The following is a 21045-nucleotide window of genomic DNA, read 5'->3' on the forward strand; positions in this document are numbered from 1 at the left end:
ATGGTTGAGGCTGCACAGGGCTCATCCCCATTCAAAGGGCTCACTGGAAGACAGTCTGTACGTTCCTGTTTCTCCAGCCCCTTCGTGAACCCTCTCTAAGTTGCCTCTGACTGGCCTTGGCTGGAATCCCCACTTGGGCCTCCCAGCTTTGCGGCCCCTGGAGAGTTGCCTCAGTGAAGCCCAGCTTCCTCTCCTGTGAAATGGGGAGATGATGGCGGAGCCTCCCCCGCAGGAGCAGGGCTAAGGAAACACCAGCCCAGGCCCAAAGTCACACCTGCAAAGTTCTCAGAGGCCAGGCCCAGGAAGTGCCAAGTTCTCAGGCAAGATCAACCCAAGCCACTGCTCCAGCAACTCCCCCAGCCTTCTCCAAGCCACAGCGGTCTCTGCTCCTGCAGCACAGCACTCCAGCTCCAGCCTCCCTGGCCCTTCTGGTTGGCTGAAAGCCTGCAGCCCCACTGAGCCCTTCCTTGATCCACCTCAGCCATGCAGCCACGCACCCCAAGCTGGCCGAGCTGCTGACATCCTAAGAACTCTGCCCATGGGCCTGGGTTCTAAACTATGCTGCCACTATCCACTCTGGTGCAGCTGAGGACACACACCAGGGACTGAGACCTAAAACCCCAGGTATGAGGCCTCCCAAGGCACTCAGCCAAGGCAGGGTCGTCAGAAGACAAGCAGCAGGAGGTAGGCCTCAGTCTCTCAGGACTCACATCAGGTGGCAAGACACACTGACCTGCGCTACCATCCAGAGCACCAGAGAAGGCCCAAGCTTGAGAGAGGTGGTAGGCTTTGGCCACCTTTGGTCCAGATGATTGCCTCATAGACCTGGACATGGAACCACCTGACCCACCCCAGCTCAGGAAGACCAGAGCCCTTTGAACCACAATAAGCTGCTTCCTACGGCAGTAGCGTCAAAACCCTGCGTGGGCAATCACAACCTGGCTGTGTAGCTCAGTAGTCACCTGTACTCCTGGCTCCTCCCCTCCTTCCCCAGAGACTGGTTTCTGACAGGGCAGGGATCAGGGCCAACCCATTTGTCACCCAGCGAGTCCTCAAAACATGCTTCTACTACAGAAGCCACCACAGAAGAGTCCAAAGTCAGGTTTGTATCTGCAAGGTGCCTTTCAACACGAGACCCAACAGATCCATCCCTGGAGAGGGAGGGCCACAGACAGACACTGACTCAGACATGACAACAGCTTGTCAGAAGGCCACCACCCCCAACACTGACATCTTCAAACGATACCTCTGAGGGCACAGCACAGCTTTCAGTAACCTAAGTAATTAGGCGTCACTACCACTGAGGCTGGCGTGGTGGCACATGCCTTTAATCCCAGCACTTGGGAGGAAGAGGAAGGAGGGCCGCCATGAATTTGAGGCCAGCCTGAGACCACATAGTAAATTCCAGGTCAGCCTGGGCTAGAGCAAGACCCTACCTCAAAAATCAAAAACAAAAAAGGGGGGCCTGGAGAGATGGCTTAGCAGATAGTGCACTTGCCTGCAAAGCCCAAGAACTCATGTTCAAACCTCCAGGTCCCACGTAAGCCAGAAGCAGTGATACAAGCACACACTGTCACCCACACTCTTCCCTTGCCAGCTGAGAAGGCCTTTTGTTTGTTCTCACATGTTTATGAAACACCTGCTCTGTGTGAACATGATGACAGCAATGTCCTCAAGGTGCCCCTTGTCAGCTGGAGGGACAGCTACACAGCCCACTGCAGTGCCAGTCACCCAGCGTCCCAGCGGCGGGAACAGGTAACAGGCTGAGAGCTGGGACTCAAGGGAGGGCTTGTGGGGCACCAGGGATAAGTGGGCAGAGGCGGTTTCACGCAGAGAAGGCAGCGCACACGCGCCTCACAGTGCTACAGGGACGGAGTACAGGAGCCGGCTCGGTCGGGAGGATGGGGGACTAGGTGGGGTGACGATGAGGAAATGATGTGAGCTGCAGGCAGGGCAGTGCTGCATGGGGAAGGAGGGGGACAGGCTCTGAGGTCAGGCTAGCCAGGGGTCAGTCAGCTGGGCCACTTCTTCACTGGCCGTCCCTGGGCAAGGCTCCTCATTGGTGATAGAGATTCCTGCTTGGCAAAGGTGGCACTGTGTCAGGGTTAATAATGGCAGGGCACGCACAAAGCACCTGGCATGGATGTAGTCAGTGCCCAGGAAAGGTTAGGTGCTGGGATTACAGCCCTGCAGGACCCCCGAGGAGCAGGGGCTGTCTACCTGAAGAGGAAGTAGGGATGTGTGCACCGGCAGCGGGGAGGGGCTGCTTAGAGTTCAAAGAGCTGAGGAGACTGCAGCATATGGTCCCCTCGACCCCTCCCAGTTCAGACATTCGGAGCCACAGGACAGCTGGGCCTGCCAGGCTGGCACACAGTAGGTGCTCAACGCATATTTGCTGAAGAAATTAATCACGATACTTCAACTCCGCGGATTGTTTTCTGGACTCCTTTCCAGAAAGGAACCACTGAAGTCCATGCTCATGTCCATTTCCACTTCACAAGCCCCTCTGGACAGCGGCACCTGCCCCGCCAGGAGCAGAGCTCCAACTCTGGGTAGGCTGGCTGGGGGCTGCTCCCTGCAAGTCTCCTTCAAATTAGTTCCTTCTCTTCACCCAGCCTTCAGGGCGTGGCCTGACAGGAGCCCTGAGTTCTGAGCCTGGGGTTGCCATGTACCTGCTGCTGCTCTGTGGTCTTGGGGGGGGGGCAGGGGCGGGGTGCTTTTCCATTTGGGGGACACTGGCAGAATCTCAAAGGCAGTAGTATAAACCTCAAACCCAGACAGGCGGGGGTGGGGGATACTGAGAACATGGAATGAAGTCATTCCTTGCTTTATAGAAAGGAGGGGGTCTTGTCATGGAGACATGACAAGCCTAGACTGTAAGGGAGGGGACTCCTCCAGGGAGGGTCTGGACAGACCCATCAGCACGACGTTACCTCCCGCGCAGATGAGCAGGGAGACCTCACCCCCACCTGCAGTCCCAGGCCCTTTCAAACAATAAGAGGCCCCCTGCCCCACCCCGTAGATGGACAGACGACTCTTAAGACAGAATCGTACCCAGAGAGGCGGCAAGCCCCGATCTCGGTGCCAAGTAGACGGGTTCAGGAAGCAAAGGCCCAACAGGTCCTAACGGAGCTAGTGGCCACGAGGTCCACGGGGTGTAGAAAGACAAAGGCTACAGCAAGCAGAAGACACGGCCCTCCCTGTGAGCCGAGGATGCGGCCGGGGCGCACTCGCAAGGAGGTCCTCGCGTACTGGATTAAGGATCTCCCCCAGATCTCACGCCCACACTCCCTGCCGCAGCACCGAGGCCCTCCGGATCTTCCCAGAGAAGGACAGCGACTTGCGAAACCACGAAGAGGAAGGAGACGGGACAGACATCCGGACGGACAGAGGGAGTCACTACCGAATGACCGACCGGGAGAGGGCAGAAAGAGACGCGACGAAGCCCAAGGCGCAGGGCTCCGTGTGCCTTAAAGAGCTGCAGACGCGGCAGAGAGGCCGGAGCGGGGCGATGGGGCGCGCGGGGGACCGAGAGCCGGAGCGGCCCGCAGACGCGGCGCGCGGAGGTGGACACGCAGGGAAGGACACGCACTCACCGAGGCCGCAGACCTCGCGGCGCAGGCTCAGGCGGCCGCGCTCCTCCGCTATGGCGCGCAGCATGTGCTGCAGCGAGCGCTCTTCGGCCTCGGCGCCGCCCGCGGGCTCCGGAGACACGGCAGCGGCGGCGGCGGGGAGGGCGGGCGGCCCGGCCCGGAGCCCCACGGGCGCGGGCGCCGAGGCACAGGCCCGGCCCGGCGGCCGCGCGGAGGCCATGCCGGGCCCCGGCTCATCGCCCCCGGCGCGCCCCGCAGCCCGCGCCCGCGCCCCGACGCCTCCCGCCGCGAGCACCAGTGAAGCCACAATCCGCCTTTGTGCGCGCTGCCGCCGCCGCCGACTCCAGCCGAGGACCGCGGACCTCCGCTCAGCCGCCGCCCGCGCGCGCCCCCGCCGCTCAGCTCCGCCCACGGCCCGCCAAGCTCCACCCACCTGTCAGTTTCCGCCTTTAGCACGCCAGGCCACGCCCCAGGCTCCCCGCCCACCCCGGTCCTCCAAGCCCCGCCCACAGCGGCCAGGCCCCGCCCCGATCCACTAGCCCCCGCCTTCTGAGGGGCTCTGGCCAATCCCTTGCCCCGAGAGTCCTCGCCGGCCACGCCCCTCTCGCGGCCCGCCTTGGCCCCGCCCACTTCCTGCCGGCGGGCCTCTGCAGACCTCAGTCGCCTCCCCGGCGTGCTTGAAGCTTCTCGCCCGGGGTTCGCTTCAGCACCCTTGTCCTTCTCTGTTGTCCATGTCCCGCGGCCCCCACAGCCCAAGCACGCCCCACCGCCGGGGTCCTGAGCCGCCGCCCCGACGTGGAGTCACACCCTGAGCGCCTCCCTGCCCCCTCCTCCACCGCCCCAGTGATTTTGCACTTTGTCACCGGCGCGTGCCTTTCCTCCCGCCACCTCCTAGCCGCCTGGCTGATCATTTTGTTCCAGGAACCTTCCACTAGGTTCACCGGGCAAAGGTCACCTGCCTGCAAAAGGAGAGCTCCTGGGGGACGATGGCAAAGCCCCTCCACCCTCTGAGTCCTCAGCACCGCGCGCAGTGCGGCGGGAAGCCTCAGTTTCCTCCCGCTGTGCGTCGGGATAAGTCTTTGTCTCGACAGCCCCAAGGGTTGACTACGGATGAGGAGGCCAGGGACGGGTGAGGTCAGCTCAACATGCGAACCCGATGAAGGCCAAGGGCTGGCTGTGAGTGAAGAGAGGAAGTCGCCACAGGTCTCTGACCTCACCCCGTGGCCCATTTCCCAGGACAGAAATCAGTGGTCACGGAAAGATCGGTACTGGTGGCTTTAGCCAGCGGAATTTCCAATGTCACCCCCTGCAACCGCCCCAAGAATCAGGCTTTGGCCCCCTCTCTCATCCCTTCCTAGCTTCCTATAACCTTCCTCCTCTCCTCTGGGTCACAGTGTCTTCCTCAAAGACCCTTCCCTGAAATACCCCCTTGCCCAGTTCTCCATCCCCTTCTCCTGTGCAATTTCTATAAGACACACCTCCCCCAGCCCTCACATGACACTGCTGGGTTAAATGAGGTCTGAGGGTGGAGCCCGGTGGAGCCCTGATCCAACTGGACTGGTGTACTGGTTAGGGGAAGAAACCTCACCCTGGCCCATGTGAGGGGACAGCCAGAAATAGAGGCCACACCAGAAACCAAATCAGTCTGCTTAAGACACCAGCCTACAGTGTTTCACGATAGCAGCCCAAACTAAGACATTCTGCAGAGGTCGGTCTGTTTTCTGCATGGCTGTATTCCCAGTGCCTAGGATATTAGACAAAGGCGGACAGAATGGAGGAGAAAGGCCTGTCAGGGAAGGTCCCCTTGGGAGACCTGGTAGGAAGGCCTGGGAGCATGGGGTAAGTGCAGGACATCAGTAACCTAAGCCTTGTTTCAGGCCTCACCCCGAGCATTTGTGCACTCAAGGTGTGCATGCAGGTGTGTGTGTGTGTGTGCGCGCGCGTGCGCGCAGGCCAGAGGACATCGCCAGATGTCATTTTTCAGGTGATGTCCACCTTTTTGTTGAGACAAGGTTTCTCACCCGCTAGAACTGGACTGTCTGGCCAGTGAGCTACAGGGATCCTCCTGTCTCTGCTTCCCCAACACTGGAATTGCAGGCGCTCACCACCATGCCTGACTCTCATATGTGGGATCTGTGGAATTGAACTCAGCTCCTCATGCCTGTGGGACGCACTTTACTAACTGAGCTGTCTCCCCAGCCCTCACCTGGAGTTTTGTTCCCTGAGCTCCTCAGAGCTAAGATTGAGTCTGACTCCCTCGATGGCCCAGAGCCAGGCACAAGAGGAACTCTATAAAAAAGGTATACAGAGAGGGAATGAATGGCCTTTGTCTTGTCCTCTGGCCTCCCCGCCTGTAAATGAGCACACTGCGTGAGGGCTACAGCGTCTCAGTGTGAGTCTGGAGAGGTGGGGATTGGGCTGGAAATGAGAAAGGGACCAGCCATCACACAGCGTGCACAAGATCTCAGAGACTGGGTTTTGTATTCTTTGCTTTCCCACTGCCATGCTTCTATGAAAGCTATAATCCTTTAGGGGCCCACCTCCCCTGGAAAGCCTCTGAGAGCCTTGGCCAATGCGTTGTGTCCTTGGCCACTTCGCAACACACCACCACTGCCCCAGCCCTACCCTCTATTGCCTGTATAGAGTCGGACCATAGGGCAAGCATCGAATCATCTTGTCCCAGTTTTCCTGGCACCCAGCCTAGGACAGGAGCCAGGAAGTACTTGTTGAATGCATACATGAACATCCTTTCTCATTAGTAATAGTCCAGGCACTGCCCACACGGGCAAGCGCAACATCAACAAGCATGACGTGATGTTTTGCATTGGAAGAGGGAGGAACAGGTGCCTTCCGGGCTCCAGGGCACTGTTTCTCGGTCTGTGTGCTGATTCCATGGGTGTGGTCAGTTCCCGTGCACTAAGCTGTAACTTGGTGTCAGGTGCTATTCTCTATACAAATATGCAGGGTATGTGATAGAATTTAATTAAAATATGTAAGAGATTTTAAATTTTTTTTTTTTTTTTTGATTTTTCGAGGTAGGTTCTCACTCTGACCCAGGCTGACCTGGAATTCACTATGTAGTCTCAGAGTGGCCTCGAACTCACGGCGATCCTCCTACCTCTGCCTCCCAAATTCTGGGATTAAAGATGTGTGCCATGACACCCAGACTGAGATTTTAAATTCTTTAAAAACAAATCTGGCTTAGCCATATTTCCACAAAGTACTAAGCCAAGCATGGTGGCTCACACCTGTAACAAAAAAGCCAGGTGACAGCACACACCTGTAATCTCAGCACTTGAGAGGCTGAAGCAAGACGATTGTGAGTTCAAGGCCAGCGTGGGTTACACAAGGAAACCCTATCTCCAAAAAAAAAAAAAAAAAAAAAAAAAAAAAATCCCAGAACTCTGGAGGCTGAGGTAAGAGGATCACTGTGAGTTTGAGGCCAGCCTGGGCTCCAAAGTAAGCTCCAGGTCAGACTGCCTCAGAAACAAAAGCAAAATAATGGGCTGGAGAGATGGCTTAGCCGTTAAGGTGTTTGCCTGCAAAGCCAAAGGACCTCGGTTCGATTTCCCAGGATCCATGTTAACGAGATGCACAAGGGGGCGCATGTGTCTGGAATTCATCTGCAGTGCCTGGAGACCCCGGCGCACCCATCCTCTCTCTCCCTCTCTCTGCCTCTTTCTCTCTCTCTCTCAAATAAATAAATAAAAATAAAGTAAAACTTTTTTTAAAAAAAGCAAAATAAAACAAAAACAGGGTTGAGGAGGTGGCTCAGTGGATAAAACCCTTGCCACACAAGCGTGAGTACCTGCATTCGGATCCCCAGAATCCACAGCTGGGTGCTGGCAGGTCTCTGTACTCCCAGGGCACGTGCAGCAAGAAAGCAGGTGCAGAGAGAGGAGACCCCTGGAAGCTTGTCGTCAGCAGTCTGGTGCATGCCGCAGTGAAGAGACCCTGCCTCAAATGAGATGAAGGGGAGAGGCAACACCCAAAGCCATCCTCTGACCTTGGCATGTGCCAACCTGCACTCACACATGGACACACATGCATACAACAATCATATATGCATATACAGACCAAAAAGGTGGGGGAGAGCCCTTCCTGGCCGTCAGAAAGGCTCAATAACAGAAGCGTTGTCAGGTGAATGTCAAGTTGCTGCAATGAAAAGGCCACAAGCCACGGAATGCAGACAGCTTCTAGAGCTGAGAAAGGCATAGCCCACTTGACCTTGTTTTCAGTCCATGGACTTCTAATCTATAGAACTATACAGTAATTGGGGCTGGAGTGATGTAGTGGTTAAGGCACTTGCCTGCAAAGCCAAAGGACCCAGGTTCAATTCCCCAGGACCCACACAAGCCATATGCACAAGATGGCGCAAGCATCTGGAGTTCATTTGCAGTGGCTGTATGCCCTAGCATGCTCATTTTCTCCCCTTCTCTCTCTCTCTCTCTCTCTCAAATAAATAAGTAAATAAAAAAGAACTATACAGTAATTGGACAAGGCTTGCAAAGCCTGCTGCCTGGATTCGATTCCCCAGCACCCACATAAAGACAGTTGCACAAAGTGTATCTGGAGTCCATTTGCAATGGCAAGAAGCCCTGTGCTCCCATAGTCTCTGTCTTTCTCAAGTAAATAAATAAAACTATGTAAAAAAAAAAAACAAAACTAGCCAAGTATGGTGGCATCTGCCTTTACTCCCAAGCACTCAGGTGGCTGAGGTAGGAGGATCCCTGTAAATTCAAGGCCAGCCTGAGACTACATAGTGAACTCCAGGTGACTACATAGTGAATTCAGCCTGGGGTAGAGCAAGATCTTACCTGGAAAAACAAAACAACAACAACAAAAACAACACGGGGGTGGACTGGAGAGATAGTCCAGTGGTTAAAGCCTAACAACCTGGGTTCAACTCCCCAGTACCCACGTAAAGCCATAAGCACAAAGTGGCACATGCATCTGGAGTTCAGTTGCAAAGGCTAGAGGGCCTGACACTCCCGGTTCTCCCTCTCTCTCTCTCCCCCTCTCTCTCTCTGGTTGCAAATAAACACATAAAAATTTTAAAAGAAAACTATACAATAATAAGTCTGTGTTGTGTTATTTGTGTTATTTTCAGGGTTGATTCATGGTGGCAGAGCAACCGAGTTATAAATAAGTAACTCAAAGTCACCTTCAGCTGACCAATCGGTGATTTCCCATCATTCCTTGTCCTCATTTCCAGAACCCACCAGAGGTGCTCCGGCCTCCTCTCAACTGGAGCAAATCCACAGTAACAGCAAAGTTAGGAGGAAAAGTCAGCCACGTTCAGTTGCTGTAAAGGGTCTGTTGCTTTGTTTTTTTGTGTTCCTACTTGGGATTTGCCCCAAGTGTGAGCTGCCTTTTGGTATGCTGCTGGGCTCGTGTCTGTGATCCCCCTCCTTGGTTTGTTTGAGGGGCTTGATGTAGCCCAGGCTGGCCTCAAACGTGCTATGTAGATGAGGATGACTTTGATGTGGTTCCTTTTTTAGTTTTCTTTTTTGTTTATTTTTATTTATTTGAGAGTGACAGACAAAGAGGGAGAGAAAGAGAGAGAAAAAAAAAATGGGTGCATCAGGGCCTCCAGCCACTGCAAATGAACTCCAGATGCATGCGCCCCCTTGTGCATCTGGCTTATATGGGTATTGGGGCATCGAGCCTTGAACCAGAGTCCTTAGGCTTCACAAGCAAACATTTGACCACTAAGCCATTTCTCCAGCCCCTTTTTTATTTTTCTTTATCCAACCAGCCCAGGCTGGCCTGGAACTCATAGCAATCCTCCTGCCTTGGGGCGAATCTCATGCAAAGAGCAAGTCAGAACAAATGTCCATAAGCACCCCTTTGTAGAGCCCCAGGAACTTGCTAAAGATGACACCAGTTCAACCGAGAGTCCTGGCCACCACACCCACCCTCCAGATATCAGCTTTACTGCCGGCGAAGTGGGGTGCGGGGTGAGAGCTCTCAGCTCCGGACCTTGCTATCCTGGGAGCATACGATTGGGCCCCATGGTTGCCAGGGTGGGGAAGCAGTTCACCCCCAGGGAAGGTGAGTTATAACCAGCCTATCTTGGGTCAGGGAGCACACTGGATTCCAGGGGAAAGATTGTAGGCGCTTCCTTTCTCCCCTGGAAAATCAATTAAGATACTCACTGGGGTCGTGTGAGAGAGGGCCAGCACTTCCTTGCCAGGCTTCATCACTCAGGGTTCTCCTTCACTTGCTCAGAATCTCGGGCCCTCAGAAGTTGCTTTTCTTTATCATGTGTGTGAGTGTGTGGTGGATGAGCGTTCACACGTGTGTGGTGCACATGGGGATGCGTGAGTGTGTGGTGGATGAGCGTTCACATGTGTGTGTACACATGTGGATGTGTGAGTGTGTGGTGGATGAGTGTTCACACGTGTGTGGTGCACATGGCGATGTGTGTGCACGTGCAGGGAATGCCAGAGGTCCACATCAGGTGTCTTTCTCAGTCACTCTCCGTTTTTCATCGTTGAAATGCGGTCTCTCATTAAAGCCAAAGCTCACAGTTTGGCTAGACTAGCTAGCCTTTGAGGGCCAGGGATCCTCTCCCTACTACCCAGCCCTGGAACCACAGGCTAGGACACCACACCTGGTACTTTATGTGGGTTCTGAGGATCCGAACTGACCCTCATGCTGCAGAGCAAGCACTTATCTAGCCCCTCTCCTCTCTGCTTTCTTTTTCCTTTTCTCTTCCCCATTAAAATATATTTCTATTTATTTATTTGCAAGGAGAGAGAGAGAGAGAGAGAGAGAGAGAGTGAGAGAGAGAGAATGGGTGTACCAGGGTCTCTAGCAGCCACACACCAACTCCAGAAGCATGTGCCGCTTGATGTACCCAGCTTTTACAAAGGGCGATCACTCCAGCCTCCCACCACCCTTTTGTTTTCTAGGTAGGATCTCACTCCAGCCCAGACTTACGTCGAAATCACTATGTAGCCTAGGCTGGTCTTAAACTCATGGAGATCCTCCAACCTTAGCCACATGAGTGCTAGGATTAAAGGTGTATACCACCACGCCTGGATCTTTATTTTTATTTCTCCCCTCCCCTCCTTCCTCCCTTCCTTCTGTCCTTCATTTCTTTTGAGACAGGATCTCATCATGTAGTCCAGACCAGCCTTGGATTCCCAGTCCTCCTGCCTCAGGCTCCCAAGTGCTGAGATGACAGGTGTGTACCACCAAGGCTGCCTCCTCAGCCTCTTTTTAATCTGGAAAGTTCAATCCAACCACCCCCAGGTCCAGATTGCAAGGGCTTCTCTCTGCAGAGGTAGAGGAACCACCTAAGAAGGTCCCCTTGCCTTCCTTTCCTCCTTCCTCAGCCCCTTTCCAGCCTCCAGACGCAAGCGTTTCTTTCCTGTCCTCGCTGTGTAGAGCTCCCCCCCCAGCACACCCCTCTTTTCTCTACCAGCTCCCGGCTGAAACTGCCCTGGATTCGGGCATGTGCAAACAGGACCTGAGGAGCTCAGGATATGCAGGCTAATTTTTTCCCCAGTATTGGGGATCGAACCCAGGGCCTTGAACATGATAGGGAAACACCCTATACTGACTGAGCTACATGTCTAGCTTGTTTGTATTCTTTTATTTCCAGACAAAATCTTGCTGAATTTCGTGGGCTGGCTTTGAATTTGCAACCCTCCTGTATTAATTGGGGTGATAGACATAGATTAATATTTCTAAAGCACTTGTGTTCCTGGGGGTTTAGAGATGTGGACAAGTGTGACACCTGGGCCCAGAAGGCAAATTTCAGAATTCCAAAGAACAAGGCTCAGGCCTGTCCTCAGGGTCTTCCTGTAGGTAGGCTGTCCTCTGCTGTCGGGGCTTAGGAAACAAGCCCCCAAAGACTGGTACTTTTCCAAACAAAGCTGGAGAAAGTCTTAGAAAGCATGTTTTCTGCTGACCACATCTCCTCCATCCTTCTCTCTCTGCAGTCTCGGACAGTCCCTTCTCTGCCCAAAGACTGGGTTGGCCTCCCTTCCCTCGTGGAGCCTCCCGCTCTGCAGACAAGCAGACATCAGCAGGACTTTGTCACAAGACGGCCTCGTTAGTGTTTATGCCAGTTAGAGAATGATTGGCCGGGTGGTTTCTGTCTTCCCTGAAATACTCATGTCCCCTCCTGACCCTAAAGGTGGGCAGGCATGTAAACCACACCCCTTGGTGGGCCAGGCACTCTGCTGGGATGTTGTATAAATTTCCCTGTGTTCTCTTCTGGTCACTGCGGCTTCCTGCTGTCCCCTTCCCTTTCTGCAATGCTGTCTGCTCACAGTACACTGACCCACATCTCCCTGGGGAACTGGGCCAGGCTTTTCTCTGAAGTAGAGTGGGTTATAAGGAGGAGGAAAATTACATCTTTATTTTTATTAATGTCTCACTAAAATGTTTCATTATTCATTTGTTTGAGAGAGAGAATTTGTGCATATCAGGGCCTCCAGCCATAGCCAACTCTGGTCCTCAGGCTTTGCAGGTAAAGGCTTTAACTGCTGACCCATCTCTCCAGCCCAGTCGTGCTCTGCTGTGGCTGTGGGCTGAGGAGCATGGCTGGTACTTGTAACTGTCACCAGCTCCTGTTCCCACAGGGCTCATCTTCTGCCTGAAAATCAAAATGAAATGCACTGGTTCTGGGCACTAAGACAACTTGAGGCATTGTTAACTGGACCCCAGCCTCAGCACACAGTGAGTGAAATTTTCCGTCTTTAATCTATTTATCTTTCCTTCCCTCCTTCCTTCACCTCTCCCTTTTCCTCTTTTCTTCTTTTCCTTCTCCTCCTCTTTCTTCCTCTCTCTGACAGGGTCTGATGTAGCCTAAGCTGGTCTCATCCTCAGTATGTAGCTGAGGCCGATCTTGAACTCCTGCTCCTCCTGCCTCCTCCCAAGTGCTAGAATTACAGACACACACCAGCATGCTTGGCTGTTTCTTTAACAGGAAATACTTCAAATGAACCCGAAATAATTGAGCACCATGGTGAACCCTCCTCACATCTGCCTCCTGGATTTAACAAGGGTCAGTAACTTGATGTTTTTATTCATTCTTTTTCTTTAAAAAAAATAATAATTAAGCCAGGCTTGGCACACACCTTTAATCCCAGCTCTCGGGAGGCAGAGGTAGGAGGATCACTGTGAGTTCAAGGCCACCCTGGGACCACATAGTGAATTCCAGGTCAGCCTGGACTAGAATGAGCCTCTATCTCAAAAAAATAATAATAATTGACAACTTCCATAATTATAGACAATAAACCATGATAATTCCCCCCTCCTCACTTTCCCCTTCACAACTCCACTCTCCATCATATCCCCTCCCCCTCTCAATTAATCTCTAATTTTGATGTCATCTTTTCCTCCTATTATGAGGGTCTTGTATAGGTAGTACCAAGCACTTGCGAGGTCATGGGTATCCGAGCTATTTTGTGTCTGGAAGGAGGCCTACCTTTCCTTTGGCACTTACATTCAACCCACCACCTCTTCCACAATGTATCCTGAGCCTTGGAAGGTGTGCCATCTGAAAAGAGAAGCTTCTCTACCCAGAAGTGAGAGTAGCATTAATATATGGGTGTGAACATTAAGAGAAGTGCTTACTGGGTGGTTTGGTGAGCATAGTATATGCATTTAGCCAGACCAAGCAGGCGTGACACCCCTAGGGCTCATGACCGCCCCATCATAGATTTTCAGTATCAGGCACGTATTCCCTCCTCCAGCCTGCCTCCAGCACAATTAGAGAGCAGTTGGTTTTCCCCAAAACAGACATATCATTATTATACCCATTGGCTCATTTGGCCTGGTTGGCCAACCTTAAGGCTTGCAATGTCCATTGTTCTTTGTCCCCACTGATGACTTCTTTCTCTCCAATAGAGCTGCATACAGCATGGCTTTTTCCAGCTTTCTGTCAGCCATTCTACAGGGAGGAGGTTTGCAGCTTAGCTCCAGCAGGATTTCTCAGTGACTTTGCAGCCAAATCAAGTGGAGTCTTTAGCAATAGGGTCTTCTCATCTATTCCTGGTGGGAAACCAAGAGCCGTGGCAATGGCCTGTAATGTTTTGGAAGCATCAGGGACCTCCCTGGCCAACAACTTACTGGAAGGTATCCCATCCCTAGCACTGGTTTTTATTATTATTATTTTATTCCACACTTTATTTTTAAATATATTTTATTTATTTATTTGAGAGAGAAAGAGAGAGAGAGAATGGGCATGCCAGGGCCTCCAACCACTGCAAAGAACTCCAGATGCTTGTGGCACCTTGTGCATCTGGCTTACATGGGTCCTGGAGAGTTGAACCAGGATCCTTTGGCTTTGCAGGCAAATGCCTTAACCGCTAAACCACCTCTCCAGCCTTTTTTCATGTCTTTTTAAATATATAGATAGATAGATAGATAGATAGATAGATAGATAATTTATTTATTCACTTTATTATTTTTGAGGCAATTGTGAATGGGAATGATCCCCTGATTTCATCCTCAGCATGTTTGTTGTCAGTGTATAGGAAGGATACTGATTTCTGTGTGTTTATTTTGTATCCTGCTACATTGCTAAAAGTGTTTATCAGCTCTAACAGTTTGCTGGTAGAGTTTATAGGGTCCTTTATGTATAGAATCATATCATCTATAAATAATAATAATTTGATCCCTTCCTTTCCAATTTGTATCCCTTTTATGTGTGTCTCTTGCCTTATTGCGATGGCGAAGACTTTCAGTACTATATTAATTACAAGTGGGGACAGTGAGCACACTTCTATTGTTCCTGATTTTAGTAGAAAAGCTTCAAGTTTTTCCCCACTTAGTTTTATGCCAGCTGCAGGTGTGTCATAAATAGCCTTTATTTTTTATTATTATTTAATTTAATTTATTTATTTCTTTTGCTTTTTCAAGGTACGGTTTCCCTCTAGCTCAGGCTGATCTGGAATTCACTATGTAGTCTCAGGGTGGCCTCAAACTCATGGAGATCCTCCTACCTCTGCCTCCCATGTGCTGGGATTAAAGGCGTGCACCACCACACCAGCTACAAATACCCTTTATTATGTTAAGATATGTTCCTTCTATTCCTAGTCTCTGTAGGACTTTTACTATGAAGGGATATTGGATTTGTCAAATACCTTTTTTGCATCTATTGAGATGATCATGTAATTTTTGCCCTTCAGTCCATTAATATAGTGTATTATATTTATTGCATGTGTTGAACCATGCCTGCATCTCTGGGATAAAGCCTTCGTCAGGATGAATGATCTTCTTAATATATTCTTGTATTTTGCTGGCCAATATTTTGTTGAGAATATTTGCATCTATGTTCATGAGAACATTGGTCTGTAATTTTCTTTTTTTGTTCTGCCTTTGTCTGGTTTTGGTATCAGGGTGATGCTGGCTTCATAGAAGGAGTTTGGTAGAGTTCCTTCCTTTTCTATTTTAAGGAAAGGTTTGAGAAGAAGTGGTGTTAGTTCTTTCATAAAGGTCTGGTAAAATTCACCAGGGAATCCATCTGGGCATGGACTTTTTTTAGTTGGGAGATATTTTTTATAACTGCTTGGATCTCCGTACTTGTTATAGGTCTATTTAAGTGGTTTATCTCATCTTGATTTTTTTTTTTTACTTACTTACTTATTTATTTAAATTTGCAATTAAAGCTTTTAAGTATTTGATTTATTTCTTTTTTTAAATTTTTTATTTATTTATTTGAGAGCGACAGACACAGAGAGAAAGACAGATAGAGGGAGAGAGAGAGAATGGGCACTCCAGGGCTTCCAGCCTCTGCAAATGAACTCCAGACACGTGTGCCCCCTTGTGCATCTGGCTAATGTGGGACCTGGGGAACTGAGCCTCGAACCGGGGTCCTTAGGCTTCACAGGCAAGCGCTTAACCGCTAAGCCATCTCTCCAGCCCATGATTTATTTCTTTATTTGAGAGAGAGAAAGAGGCAGATATAGAGAAAAAGAGAATGGGCACACCAGGGCCTCTAGCCATTGCAAATGAACTCCAGACACATGTGCCCCTTGTGCATCTGGCTTACGTGGGTCCTGTGAAATCAAACCGAAGTCCTTAGAGTTCTCATGCAAGTGCCTTAACCATTAAGCCATTTACCCAGCCCTACTTATTTATTTTTAAGCAGAGCGAGATAGAAGAGATACAGATAGAGAGAATGGACATGCAGACACAATAGGAATGCTAGTGCCCCTGGGCACTATAAACAAACTCTAGATATATGTACCACTTTGTGCATCTGGTTTTATGTGGGTACTAGGTAATTGAACCCAGTTCATTAAGCTTTGCAAGCAAGTACCTTAACCACCAAGCAATCTATACAGCCCTTGGTTTAATTTGGGTAGGTCATATATATATCAAGGAAATCAGTGGAGTATATGCTCTTAAAGAAAGTCCTTATGATTTTTTGAATTTCTGTCATATCTGTTGTAATGGTGCTTTTTTCATCTCTAATTTTAGTAATTTGTGTCTCTTTTCTCTTTCTTTTGACCAGATTTGCTAAGGGTTAATCAATCTTGTTTATCTTCTCAAAGAACCAACTCTGTTTCATTGGTTATTTGTATTTTTTTCTTTTGGTTTTTATTTCATTAATTTATGCCCTAATCTTTATTGTTTCTTCCCAACTACTGATTTTTGGTTTGCCTTGTTCTTCTTTATCCAAGGCCAAGGCCTTAAGGTGAAGCATTAAGTTGTTTACTTGTGACCTTTCTAATTCCTTAATATAGGCTTAAAGCTACAAATTTCCCTCTAAGCACTGCCTTCATTGTGTCCCAAAGGTTTTAGTATATTGTGTTTTCATTATCACTTGATTCTATGAATTTTTTTCCAAATTTTTATTAACAACTTCCATGATTATAAAAAATATCCCATGGTGATATTTTTTTTATAATCATGGAAAATGCTAATAAAATTTTTTTTTTAAATCCCATGGTAATACCCTCCCTCCCCCCTCTTTCTCCTTTGAAACTCCATTCTCCAACATATCCCCTCCCCATCTCAATCAGTCTGTCTTTTAGTTTGATGTAATGATCTTTTCCTCCTCTTATGATGGTCTTGTGTAGGTAGTGTCAGGCACTGTGAGGTCATGGATATCCAGGCCATTTTGTGTCTGGGGGGAGCACGTTGTAAGGAGTCCTACCATTCCTTTGCCTCTTACATTCTTTCCACTACCTCTTCACATTAGACCCTGAGCCTTGGAAGGTGTGATAGAGATATTACAGTACTGAGCACTTCAGTCACTTCTTTCCAGCACCATGATGCCTTCTGAGTCATCCCAAGGTCACTGACATTTGAGAAGTGAAGATTCTCTACCAAAAGTGAGAGTAGTATTAATATAAGGGTATGAACATTAAGAGAAGTGCTTACTGGGCAGTTTGATAAGCATAGTATATACGTTTATCCAGACATCAGCAGACATTACACCCCTAGGGCTCATGACTACCCCTGTTTTAGGTTTTCAGTATCAGGGATGTATTCCCTCCCATTGAGCAGGCCTCCAGTCCAATTAGAGGGCAGTTGTTTTCCACCATGACAGATGTGCCACTATTGTACCTGTTGGCTCATTTGACCAGGCTGGCCAATTATAAGGCTTGTAGTGTCCACTGTTGATGATTCTATGAATTTTTTTAATTTCCTTCTTGATTTCTTTATTGACCCATTCATCATTTAGTAGTGTATTGTTCCGTTTCCATGATTTTGTGTATGCTCTATAGCTTTTCTTGCTATTGATTTTTAGTTTGATCCCATTATGATCAGATAAAGTGCAAGGGATTATTTCAATTTTCCTGTATTTGTTAAGATTTGCTTTGTGTCCTAATATGTGGTCTATTTTAGAGAATGTTCCATGTGCTGCTAAAAAGAATGTGTGTTATACAGAATTTGGATGAAATGTCCTATATATATCTGTTAGGTCCATTCCTTCTATGACCTCATTTAATCCAGATGCATTTCTATTTTTTTTGCCTGGATGACCTGTCAAGTGATGATAGTGGGGTGTTGAAGTCCCCCACTACCACTGTGTTTTGTGTTATCTGTGACCTTAGTTCTAATAGTGTTTGTTTGATGAATTTGGGAGCCCCCATGTTAGGTGCACATATGTTTAGGATTGTAATGCCCTCCTGCTGGAGTGTTCCTTTAATCAGTATAAAGTGATGTTCTTTATCTTTCCTCTCTAATGTTGGTTTGAAGTCTATCCTGTCAGATGTTAGGATGTCAACAGCTGCTTATTTCCTAGGCCCATTTGCTTGAAATACTATTTTCCATCCTTTCACCCTAAGACAGTGTCAGTCTTTTATGGAAAGTTGAGTTTCTTGGAAGCAACAAATTGAAGAATCCTGCTTTTTAACCCAGTATGCAAACCTGTGTCTTTTGGTTGGGTCATTGAGTCCATTGACATTAAGAGTTATTATTGAAAGGTGTATATTTATTCTTGCCATTCTCCTTGTTTTGTAGTTCTTCCAGTTTATCCTTTACTATCTTGTATTAACTATTATTTGAGTATGCTTTATTATGTCCTATTTTCTAATGTGTGTGTTTTCATAGGGCAGAGAGAGAAAGAGGCAGATAGGGAGAGAAGAGAGAGAATGGGCGTGCCAGGGCTTCCAGCCATTGCAAACGAACTCCATTCGCGTGCGCCCCCTTGTGCATCTGGCTAACGTGGGTCCTGGGGAATTGAGCCTCGAACCGGGGTCCTTAGGCTTCACAGGCAAGCACTTAACCGCTAAGCCATCTCTCCAGCCCTGAATAAAGTAATCTTGGTTAATAGTTTTTATCTTTCAGAACATGGAATACATAGTTCAAGCCCTTCTGACTTTCAAAGTTTGTGTTGAGACAGAGGGGTTTGCTTGCAGACATCTGGTGACTCCTGGAACATGTGCTCTGTGCCTCACATGCCGATTGCTGTAGTGTTTGCGTCCACAGGTGCCTGTCCCCAACCTGCCAGCTGGTGTTCACGAGGCCGGGAAGTCTGTGGGAAAAGCAGACATGATCTTCTTTCAGGAGAGAGACCTTCACTTTGCTGAGAAGTTTGCAGGCATCAGTGCATCTAAGTGTCCAAACACCGGGCTGAGGGGCTGTTTGCTGTTGTCTCAGACCATTTGGAGACAGCCATCCTAAGGAGGAGGAGGGAAGGTAAGTGTTGAGTAACTGCCACAGGCTACAGAGATGGCCCTCTGTGCAGGAGCTGGGGTGGGCCTTTCTATTCCTGGCCTTGCCTCGTACTTCCTGGTATCTCATCTTTACAATATAAGAGGGTGGGGCAAATGAACTCTACTAATCCATTCTGGAGTGTGCTAATTAGACTTTCATCACTGTGACAAAACCCCTGAGGGAGCAACTTAAGGAGAAGAGGAAGGATTTATTTTGGCTCTTGGTTTCAGAGGTTTCAGTCCATGACTGGTTGACTCCACGTTTCTGGGCCCGTAGGGAGACAGAGCTTCATGGCGGAAGGGTATGGTGGGGAAGATCTGCTCAGCTCCTGACAGACAGGAAGTAGAAAGTGGGAGGAGGGCCAGAGGAAAAGGCTGGAGACATGACATAGCCCCAGCAGACTTACCTCTTAACCAGGCCCCACCTCCCAGAGTCCCACCAGGTCAGCCTGGGGGTGAGTCAGACTCTGCCCCCAAAAATGACAGAAGAAAAGGACAAAGGCCCTATAAATCAGGAAATGTCAAAGGCAGCAATAGTAAACCCCCAAATATAGTTTATTTGAGAATGGTAAAGCCAACCAAGAATGTATCAATCAAATCTAACACATAACCTGCCCTGACATGGAAGGTGAGATTAGCACTTTTAGTGCAGACCTGGCTTTGTGTAAGTAGGTCCTGTTACCTTTTGGGGTGGCTTCCAATCTCACCCATGCTGAGCGTCCACCTTGATCCCTCTCTGTTGGGCTGTGGACTCAGTTAGGCTACTTGGGTCTCTGGATCTGGCGTTCTGATTGGTTGTGCTGGATGCCGTGTGGCTGGGGTGGATGAGGACTCTGGTGGTTCACAGCCCGGGCAGTTGGGGGTGGGAGGCTGTGCAGGATGCCTGGGGTTGTACCGGAGCTGTTCATCTGGTCCCATTTGTGCTCTCCTTCAGCAGCTGCTCAGCAGGCCCCTACTGTCTTCTTTGGGTTTCTTGACTTTGAGAGGAGGCTGGTGTGAGCGGAAAATCCCTCCGCCTGGTTTCTGCTGCTGCAGCTCTGTGCCCGGCGGGTGCCAGCCCCTCAGTGGGATTCTCCCATTTCCTTTAATAGTCTAAAGTTGGTTTTAGATCATGCTCTGATTTCTTTTTTTAAATGTACTTATTTATGAGAGAAAGAGGCAGAGAGGGAGAGAGAGAGAGAGAATGAGAATGAATAGGCATGCCAAGGCTTCTAGCCACCACAAATGACCTCCAGATGCATGCTCCACCATTTGCAACTGGCTTACATGGGTTCTGGGGAGTTGAACCTGAGTCCTTAGGTTTTGCAGGCAAGTGCTTTAGCCACTAAGCCATCTCTCCAGCCCCATGCCCTGATTTCTATATTGGGGGGCTACTGGTGAGAGGGAAGAGAACCAGTAGGAGAGAGACAGTGTAACAAAGGAAGGGAGTCACTGATAGTCCCCTACGGAAGTTGTGGTAGTTTGATACAGTTGTCCTCCATAAACTTGTTCTAAATGCTAGGTCCCCAGCTTATGGCAATATGGAAATTAAAATCTGGAGGCAGGGTATTGTTGGGGGTGGGCTTATGAGTATTATAGCGGGTCACCCCTTGCTGGCACACTCTCCTGCCATTATTGTCTATCTGATGTTGGCCAGGGGGTGATGTCCACCCTCTGCTTATGCCATTTTTTTTTCACTGCCATCATGGAGCATCCCTCAAATCTATAAGCCAAAATAAACCTTTTTCCCCACAAGCTATTCTTGGCTGTGTGATTTCTGCCAGCAATGTGAACCTGACACAACAGTAAAGTGGTACCAAGGAGTGGGATTGCTACAAGACACCTGACTGGTGGTTTTGGGGCTTTTGGAGCTGATTTTCAAGAGGAATGTGGAAGGATTTGAAATCTTGGCCTTAGAGACGCCTTGCAGTGCTGTAAGTACAGCTTGTTGGACTGTTCTGGTCAGAGTTGAAAGACCTGAATGCAGTAAGCACTATGAACTGTGAGGTTTGGCTTGTGAGGGTGAGAAAGAGCTTTGTCTGGACTGGGATAGAAGAAGTTTGTGTGAAAGGCTTGCTGTTATGGCCCTGTTCTGAGAATTTGTGCAGGGTTGCTTTGTGTAGAAATGGACTGGTGTGAGCAGAGGGATATGGCATAGAAAAAAATGAAATATTTGGGTAAAACTGCTGCCCATTCAGCTACAATTGAGAGATGACAATGATTGAGACTGGGGCAACTAGAAGAATGTTGACTCTTTAGAAGGGGCCTGAGTGCTCAAGAAGTGTCCTGTTCTTCAAAGTCTGTTTTATTCCTCCCTGGATTAACAAATTGGCAGCTTACCT

The 21045-nt window shown here is 49.3% G+C and overlaps 1 protein-coding gene across 1 annotated transcript in view; it reads right to left on the reverse strand.

Annotated features, from left to right (window-relative positions):
• Positions 1-3687, reverse strand: part of Kiaa0930 (KIAA0930 ortholog) — a 41911-nt gene extending 38224 nt beyond the window's left edge. Inside the window, exon 1 of the mRNA XM_045151986.1 lies at positions 3597-3687. Coding sequence (XP_045007921.1) covers positions 3597-3660 — 64 coding nt within the window. The 5' untranslated portion in view covers positions 3661-3687. The remainder of the gene's footprint in view (positions 1-3596) is intronic.
• Positions 3688-21045: the final 17358 nt, after the last annotated feature.

This window comes from Jaculus jaculus, chromosome 6 (assembly GCF_020740685.1).
Source record: "Jaculus jaculus isolate mJacJac1 chromosome 6, mJacJac1.mat.Y.cur, whole genome shotgun sequence".
In the NCBI taxonomy this organism is placed as follows: Eukaryota; Metazoa; Chordata; class Mammalia; order Rodentia; family Dipodidae; genus Jaculus; species Jaculus jaculus.